Source organism: Argopecten irradians, chromosome 2 (assembly GCF_041381155.1).
Source record: "Argopecten irradians isolate NY chromosome 2, Ai_NY, whole genome shotgun sequence".
In the NCBI taxonomy this organism is placed as follows: domain Eukaryota; kingdom Metazoa; phylum Mollusca; class Bivalvia; order Pectinida; family Pectinidae; genus Argopecten; species Argopecten irradians.
The window spans coordinates 16,289,753-16,298,513 of NC_091135.1; the positions used below are offsets into that span (position 1 = coordinate 16,289,753).

General features: G+C 34.7%; 1 protein-coding gene across 2 annotated transcripts; it reads left to right on the forward strand.

Annotated features, from left to right (window-relative positions):
- Window positions 1-1,070: 1,070 nt before the first annotated feature.
- On the forward strand, window positions 1,071-7,866 carry LOC138316899 (histidine-rich glycoprotein-like). 2 transcript variants are annotated; one of them, XM_069258545.1, is made up of 6 exons: window positions 1,071-1,214; window positions 3,501-3,647; window positions 4,944-5,045; window positions 5,695-5,841; window positions 7,210-7,311; window positions 7,811-7,866. In XM_069258545.1, the coding sequence occupies exons 1-6, from the start codon at window positions 1,169-1,171 to the stop codon at window positions 7,813-7,815; spliced, it is 549 nt and encodes a 182-aa protein (XP_069114646.1). In that variant the 5' UTR covers window positions 1,071-1,168; the 3' UTR covers window positions 7,816-7,866. The 2 variants fall into 2 exon arrangements, with proteins under 2 accessions (XP_069114646.1, XP_069114647.1); XM_069258546.1 differs by lacking the exon at window positions 4,944-5,045.
- The last annotated feature ends 895 nt before the right edge of the window (window positions 7,867-8,761 follow it).

Sequence of the window (8,761 nt, forward strand, 5' to 3'; positions counted from 1 at the left end):
GGCTTAAAAAAGTATTTAAAGTGTTCTACATATTTTTCTGCGCCTTTGTAAGTTTTAAACTTTCGATATTTACCGACTTCGAAGTTCGTATTCGCAAAGTTATTAAACAATTAAAGTAAAATATTGATTTTTAACGTGCACAATTTTAAGATAGCTCGGAAGAATCCTTACTGGCCCGATCTATTACGATCTGTAAAGGTAATGCCGATATTGACCACGTGATATGGCTCAGGAGGTTCCAATCTATACAGGTATCGCCGATGTCGATTATGTGATACAACTTGTTTTCCGATATTACCCGAAAGTTTGAAACATGGCGTTGACTGTGGCGGTTCTATCAAAACGTGTAATATTTCATGCGACATTTACCGCTATGTCAATAGTATTTTGGTGCTTTCATGGATCTGAACAATCATATATAAACATCCCTATTCACACATTGAATGTTTTATGAGAGTTTGTGATGGTGAAAATTACAAGAAATACAACTTGGTCTCCTGCTCAACAATGAGACAAAAATTGGAGAGTAGCCTTCTCAGTATTTACTCTCTATTTTCTAATGAGACAACCTCTAAAGTCAATCAAGCATATCGATATCAAGTTGATGGTCTGTTTAACATTGACAAATTAAGCTTATACTGTAGCAATAGAGTTGAAATGGATATCATATCAAGTATTATGGTGCTCCGTTTTGTGAACGAACAATTTGCTATGAAGTGAAGTTATGATTTGAAAGCAAACGTGTTTCAATATCGCGCTTTGCAATCTCACTACTATTCCAATCATGTCATTATGATTTATTATGATAAGGGCATCTTATATATATCAGGACAATATTGATGAATCTACATTGTACTTGCTGGAAGCATAATATAAAAAAAAGATTATTAATACACCAGATAAAGGAGTTTATCGCAGTATAGAATATTAGGCGATGTTCTTATCATAATTTTAGAAGATTCAAAAGTGAGATTGTTATTTATAGGTGTTTGGCCTTGTCCTCATTTCACTCTGTAAATATTAACGAATCGTGTATACGGGTTTGTCCCTCGAATAGTGCAACACGATCTTATCTAAAGCCAGTCATGACTTTTCTGTCCACTGTCTATAAAATGCCTACCGATCGGCACATCAGCAGTCCAGTATTGTAAGTATCCAGGATATCAACATGAAAGTACTTTTACTTCTCTGTCTCATGACCAGCGTTGTACTGGGTAAGTTTTGCTAATTCTTACAAAGGTTCGTTTGTAGATGCATCGCAAAAGGAAGATATACACATTTACAGATTTTTTTTTATAAATTTAATATTATTTTGCCCCTTTACAATTTTTAATATGTAAATAAACAATTATGTATTAATGTCACTATTTCATAATTTCATCGGGGTATGAAAGAAAGTTTGCTTGCAAAATGTACGCGGATTCACAAACAAGTCAACAAACATAATTTCTTTCATAAGCCGATGATATTTAACACATGACATTTACAATTTTAGGATATACATATTGTACACATTTGTGTTTATTAAGAGGAAGATTATTACAAATTACAATTAGGATATTGCTTTCTAAATAGTGGTTGGTCACTGAGTTGAAACACGATAGCTAGCATTTGTCACAATAAGCAAATTAAGAATGTGCTATTAACAGAAAAACACTTCATTTGCCCGTGGGTGTGATTGACGAGGCTGGTTAAGGCTTATGAAAAAAAAGGTCCATCCGATTTACTTTCAATTAAATCTGTGGTTTGTCAGAACTCCGTTAGGGCAACCAGAAACCACTACAGTAGAGCAACAGTTCTGTTTAGATCAAAGTTGAGGGTTAGAAAGACGCACTAATTTATCATCTAATTTACCATTTCATGTGAATATATCTGTGAGTCCATAGATGACGATATTTTAATAACGATACCATTGTATCCTAATCTCTTAACAGCAATTCAATTTTTTTTCTTATATTAATGGAATTATTTCGAAAAAATGTGTTCGTACAAATTATATGGTATCCAATGAATATAAACATTAGTTATAATAAAAGACGACGCGCTTATTTAGACACATGAGAAGGTATAGAATATCTTATTAGCATGTTAATTCATTCCAGGCGTGTGATGTCGCCTTATGCTATTAAAACCACTATTATGCACACTAGTACAATGTCCATTGAAAGTGCAGCTATGAAAAACTCTAAAGATTACATGTCTATGAATTTGATTAAATTGGCAAAATTGATCTCAAGCACTTAGCCATTCATGCAGATCGCAATTCTTGCTACATGGTAATGCAGTGTAAGAAAAATTCCAGCATTCTTCATATAGTATATTTTACGGGGAAAATGTCAATAATTATCTGAGATATTTGTATTTGAAAAATAAAAAAGTTCGTTCGGACTTTGCTACAAAGGCAACTAAATTCATCATCCCATTAAATCGACTATAAACATAATTTCGTACTTAAACATACATATATGATAACAAGTATTGATTACGTATAGGGAAGTTAGTCAGATTTTTGTACAATATTAAATATTTCAATTTTTGAATTTTGATAAATCCTTGTTCATTTGCTCATGAACTTGAATAGCTTAACAGTGGCGTTCGCTCAAGAAAATATTTTAGCCCTACATGTACTTTAAGCAGGCAAAACCTTTGAATAGGACTACATCTGTGTGATTAACAAAGTGTAAATATCACTAAAGATTTCGGAATGGGTTTAAGCCTAACAATTAGGCCTACATGTATTATATACATAAGGTTCATCAGGTTTGGCTAGGCAATGAAGTTTATCCTTTTACTGACCCAGGTTTATCGCTAAAGTCGAGCAACACTGGGGTACTGTGTCATGTCTATGTGTGACGTTTGTCGAAGCAATAGCAGAACGTCCGCGTGAAAGCAATTGATGAAGCCGATGAAGCGAGGATAAAAATACTATGTAACAGTCAATGGATATCAATTAAAAATTATAAATGATATTGTGATATTTGCCTTATTTATTTTAATAGTTATTGTCTATCGGTGGATTATTTTGCTGATGCCTCTCATTGTAGACTTGCAAAACACCAGAGAGACTGGCAAAACTTTTAATTTTTAATTTTGGTAACAGTATACTTATACAGATCTATTATTGGCTGTCAATTTCTCAGTAAGTCTTTGATGTCAATCTATCAGTAGTCAAACAGTACTATTGTAAGCCTTTATGATTTCAGTTGAATTGACATATAAGAATTGAATCTTGTTTTAGTCGATTTCATGGGGTGATCAATGGAGTTTCTCTTGAAACAAATTCAACATGAACTACTTCGAATCCATGAAAACGACCAAACCAAGATTCGACCCTTAGACAAATAGTAAGAAATGAATTGATACTTTATCAGAAACATTTACCAATGAACAATAAATGTCATGTCAAAATACAGTATTGTAGATCGTAGTAACAGTACAATTATACAGATGTCATAAGCCCGTGAATGCCGTATCACGCTATATTAATACTGGTGTTTCAGCCATAGAAAAGAGACAACATCACGTTAATGAGGGCCATCACCATCATCCTAATGACGGCCATCAGAATCCCAATCCTTGTGATGACTGCACCTGCCCGGACGGACAGACTGTCCATTGTGATCATCATACTGGATGTCAGTGTTCTAGTAAGTATTTTCGTATTAAGCATGAAAACAGCTAATGGGTTTCTGACCATCAGATAAAAGGGAAGACCGTAATAGATTTAATGTCTCCACTGATGTTTAAATTAAACACCTAACGATAAATCAAAAGGTAAACTCTAAATGTCGATACAGGGTATAGCGCCAAGATTGTTAAATTCATAGTCAATGGACAACGTCGTCGTCGTCACGCTAACCTTGGCTGTAAATGTGTCAGTAAGTCTTTGATGTTAATCTATCAGCAGTATAACAGTACTGATGTAAGCCTTTATGGCTGTCAATGTCTCTTTAAGTCTTTGATACTAATCTATCAGCAGTAAAACAGTACTGATGTAAGCCTTTGTGGCTGTCAATGTCTCTTTAGGTCTTTGATGTTAATCTATCAGCAGTATAACAGTACTGATGTAAGCCTCTATGGCTGTCAATGTCTCTTTAGGTCTTTGATGTTAATCTATCAGCAGTATACCAGTACTGATGTCAGTTTTTGTGGCTGTCAATTTCTCTTTAGGTCTTTGATATTAATCTATCAGCAGTATAACAGTACTGATGTTAGCCTTTGTGCCTGTCAATGTCCCAGTAAGTCTTTGATACTAATCTATCAGCAGTATAACAGTACTGATGTAAGCCTTTGTGGCTGTCAATGTCTCTTTAAGTCTTTGATGTTAATCTATCAGCAGTATAACAGTACTGATGTAAGCCTTTATGGCTGTCAATGTCTCTTTAAGTCTTTGATGTTAATCTATCAGCAGTATAACAGTACTGATGTAAGCCTTTGTGGCTGTCAATGTCTCTTAAAGTCTTTGATACTAATCTATCAGCAGTATAACAGTACTGATGTAAGCCTCTATGGCTGTCAATGTGTCTTTAAGTCTTTGATACTAATCTATCAGCAGTATAACAGTACTGATGTAAGCCTTTGTGGCTGTCAATGTGTCTTTAAGTCTTTGATACTAATCTATCAGCAGTTTAACAGTACTGATGTAAGCCTTTATGGCTGTCAATGTCTCTTTAGGTCTTTGATGTTAATCGTTTAGCAGTATAACAGTACTAGATAAGCCTTTAGGACTATTCATGATCGTTTGTAAATATATCACGATTAGTGGACATCACAGCATCCATTGATACACTGAACCAAGAGGTAATATCTTTATGTCATTATCTTAAATTAAATTCTGAGCGAAGAATTTATGTGCTTTCTTTAAGGCAAGAGTTGATTGAATATCGTTCTTTGCATAATCAAATAAATGATCTTAAAATTTCGATAAACTGTTCCATGACCAGGTAAAAGGGCGGAGCATCATAACTGTGTAACGGAAGGGTGTCATCACTGTCCACACGGCACAATACCTCATTGTGACGTCCACCACGGCTGTCAATGTCTCAGTAAGTCTTTGATGTTAATCTATCAGCAGTAAAACAATACTTATGTTAGCTTTTATGGCTGTCATTGTCACAGTAAGTGTTTGATGTTAATCTATCAGCAGTATAACAGTACTGATGTTAGCCTTTATGGCTGTCAATGTCTCAGTTAGTCTTTGATGTTATCCAATTTGCAGTTTCACAGTACTGCTGTAAGCCTTTATGGCTGTCAATTTCTCAGTTAGTCTTTGATGTTATCCAATTAGCAGTTTCACAGTACTGCTGTAAGCCTTTATGGCTGTCAATTTCTCAGTAAGTCTTTGATGTCAATCTATCAGTAGTCAAACAGTACTATTGTAAGCCTTTATGATTTCAGTTGAATTGACATATAAGAATTGAATCTTGTTTTAGTCGATTTCATGGGGTGATCAATGGAGTTTCTCTTGAAACAAATTCAACATGAACTACTTCGAATCCATGAAAACGACCAAACCAAGATTCGACCCTTAGACAAATAGTAAGAAATGAATTGATACTTTATCAGACACATTTACCAATGAACAACAAATGTCATGTCAAAATACAGTATTGTAGATCGTAGTAACAGTACAATTATACAAATGTCATAAGCTCGTGAATGACGTATCACGCTATATTAATACTGGTGTTTCAGCCATAGAAAAGAGACAACATCACGTTAATGAGGGCCATCACCATCATCCTAATGAGGGTCATCATAATCCCAATCCTTGTGATGACTGTACCTGCCCGGACGGACAGACTGTCCATTGTGATCATCATACCGGATGTCAGTGTTCTAGTAAGTATTTTCGTTTAAAGCATGGTAACAGCTAATGGGTTTATAACCATCAGATAATAGGGAAGACCGTAATAGATTTAATGTCTCCGCTGATGTTTAAATCAAACACCTAACGATAAATCAAAAGGTAAACTCTAAATGGCGATACAGGATATAGCGCCAAGATTGTTAAATTCATAGTCAATGGACAACGTCGTCGTCGTGACGCTAACCTTGGCTGTAAATGTGTCAGTAAGTCTTTGATGTTAATCTATCAGCAGTATAACAGTACTGATGTAAGCCTTTATGGATGTCAATGTCTCTTTAAGTCTTTGATACTAATCTATCAGCAGTATAACAGTACTGATGTAAGCCTTTGTGGCTGTCAATGTCTATTTAAGTCTTTGATACTAATCTATCAGCAGTATAACAGTACTGATGTAAGCCTTTATGGCTGTCAATGTCTATTTAAGTCTTTGATACTAATCTATCAGCAGTATAACAGTACTGATGTAAGCCTTTATGGCTGTCAATGTCTCTTTAGGTCTTTGATGTTAATCGTTTAGCACTATAACAGTACTGATGTAAGCCTTTATGGCTGTCAATGTATATTTAAGTCTTTGATACTAATCTATCGGCAGTTTATCAGTACTGATGTAAGCCTTTATGGCTGTCAATGTCTCTTTAGGTCTTTGATGTTAATCTATCAGCAGTATAACAGTACTGATGTAAGCCTTTGTGGCTGTCAATGTCACTTTAAGTCTTTGATACTAATCTATCAGCAGTATAACAGTACTGATGTAAGCCTTTGTGGCTGTCAATGTCTCTTTAAGTCTTTGATACTAATCTATCAGCAGTATAACAGTACTGATGTAAGCCTTTATGGCTGTCAATGTCTCTTTAGGTCTTTGATATTAATCTATCAGCAGTATAACAGTACTGATGTAAGCCTTTGTGGCTGTCAATGTCACTTTAAGTCTTTGATACTAATCTATCAGCAGTATAACAGTACTGATGTAAGCCTTTGTGGCTGTCAATGTGTCTTTAAGTCTTTGATACTAATCTATCAGCAGTTTAACAGTACTGATGTAAGCCTCTATGGCTGTCAATGTCTCTTTAGGTCTTTGATGTTAATCGTTTAGCAGTATAACAGTACTAGATAAGCCTTTAGGACTATTCATGATCGTTTGTAAATATATCACGATTAGTGGACATCACAGCATCCATTGATACACTGAACCAAGAGGTAATATCTTTATGTCATTATCTTAAATTAAATTCTGAGCGAAGAATTTATGTGCTTTCTTTAAGGCAAGAGTTGATTGAATATCGTTCTTTGCATAATCAAATAAATGATCTTAAAATTTCGATAAACTGTACCATGACCAGGTAAAAGGGCGGAGCATCATAACTGTGTAACGGAAGGGTGCCATCACTGTCCACACGGCACAAGACCTCATTGTGACGTCCACCACGGCTGTCAATGTCACGGTAAGTCTTTGACTTTATAACGATACTCATGTAAGTCTTTGTGGCTGCCAATGTCTTAGTAAGTCTTGAGTGTTAATCTATTAACAGTATAACAATACTGATGTAAGCCTTTATGGCTGTCAGTGTCACGGTTAGTCATTCATGTTAATCTATCAGCAGTATAACGATACTGATGTAAGTCTTTGTGGCTGCCAATGTCTTGGTAAGTTTTGGGTGTTATCTATTGACAGTATAACAGTACTGATGTAAGCCTTTATGGCAGTCAATGTCTCTTTAGGTCTTTGATGTTAATCTATCAGCAGTATAACAGTATTGATATAAGCCTTTATGGCTGTCAGTGTCCCAGTAAGTCTTTGATGTTAATCGTTTAGCAGTTGAACAGTCTTGCTGTACAAGCACCAACCGTATAAAATAGTAGTCTAAATGATTAAATAATAGTCAAAGTGATCTTTGTAAATACATAAATTGATATTAAATCACTATTTCTTTTTCTTTACAGACTAAATCAACAGCTGGCCTGCATATCCGTTTTTCCGAAATAAATTTATAAAACTTGGTGAGATTTTCTTTTCCTTTTTTCTGATTATTCAAGATTTATTTGAGAATGTTTTCATTTGACCTGGTTTAGTTTCACTACATCTAATACCAGCTAGCATAGGTAAATAGAGGTTCGTCAACAAGTGACTGTTGTTATCCCTGTTTATCAAACTCGAGTAAGTTAATTTTCAAATTTTGAAAAGACACGAGCTTTAGCGAGATGTAATCAACAAGTAAAATTCTGATTGGTCAATAGGGTCTAGGCGGTGAGTATAAAAGGCCGTCTGAAAAACGTCAGTTCTTTTGCGACTCATTTTTCTCCAGACATTTTAGCTGATATGAACACGTAAAGAGGGTGACTTCAATACCACCGAGGCGATGGGTAGGCATCTATCAGTATTTTGTATGCTATTTTTAATGTTTGGGTTACTTGAGCTTGGTTGGTAACGTCATTTAAGTAACATTGTTTACCTAACGCAACAAATGAATCGCAACGCATTATAGGATACTCCCAAAGGCAGACGATAACTTGCGTAAAGGAAACAATATGATTTTTCACGTTACACACCTGAATTTCATATTTTATTTAATCTAAATTAAAGGAAAGTTTAGCAGTATTAACACATTTTATAGTCATTTTATGAACTTACATTATACGATCGTCCTAACATGAGCAGTGATAAGCTAGAATGCAGATAGGAATAAAAAAAATCGTATTAACTGATATTATTTATGTTATTAATAACAAATGTACCAGAATTTATAATCAAGGTGTTTGTTACATATTTTAATCATCTATGATACTGGGCAGGAGCGAACCTGGGGTTATGTACTGATGTAACATCCGTTAAAACATTACATTGGCGTTGCCGGCTGGAATTCCAATTCTTTTGGTTAATGTATTTTTCATAAT

Bases quoted from the DNA above. Each gene is read 5' to 3' on its own strand.
- LOC138316899 (XM_069258545.1), top strand. From the start codon at position 1,169: ATGAAAGTACTTTTACTTCTCTGTCTCATGACCAGCGTTGTACTGG. The intron at 3,648-4,943 runs GTAAGTATTTTC...TTCCATGACCAG, and splicing joins TACTGGATGTCAGTGTTCTA to GTAAAAGGGCGGAGCATCAT. The intron at 5,046-5,694 runs GTAAGTCTTTGA...CTGGTGTTTCAG, and splicing joins CCACGGCTGTCAATGTCTCA to CCATAGAAAAGAGACAACAT.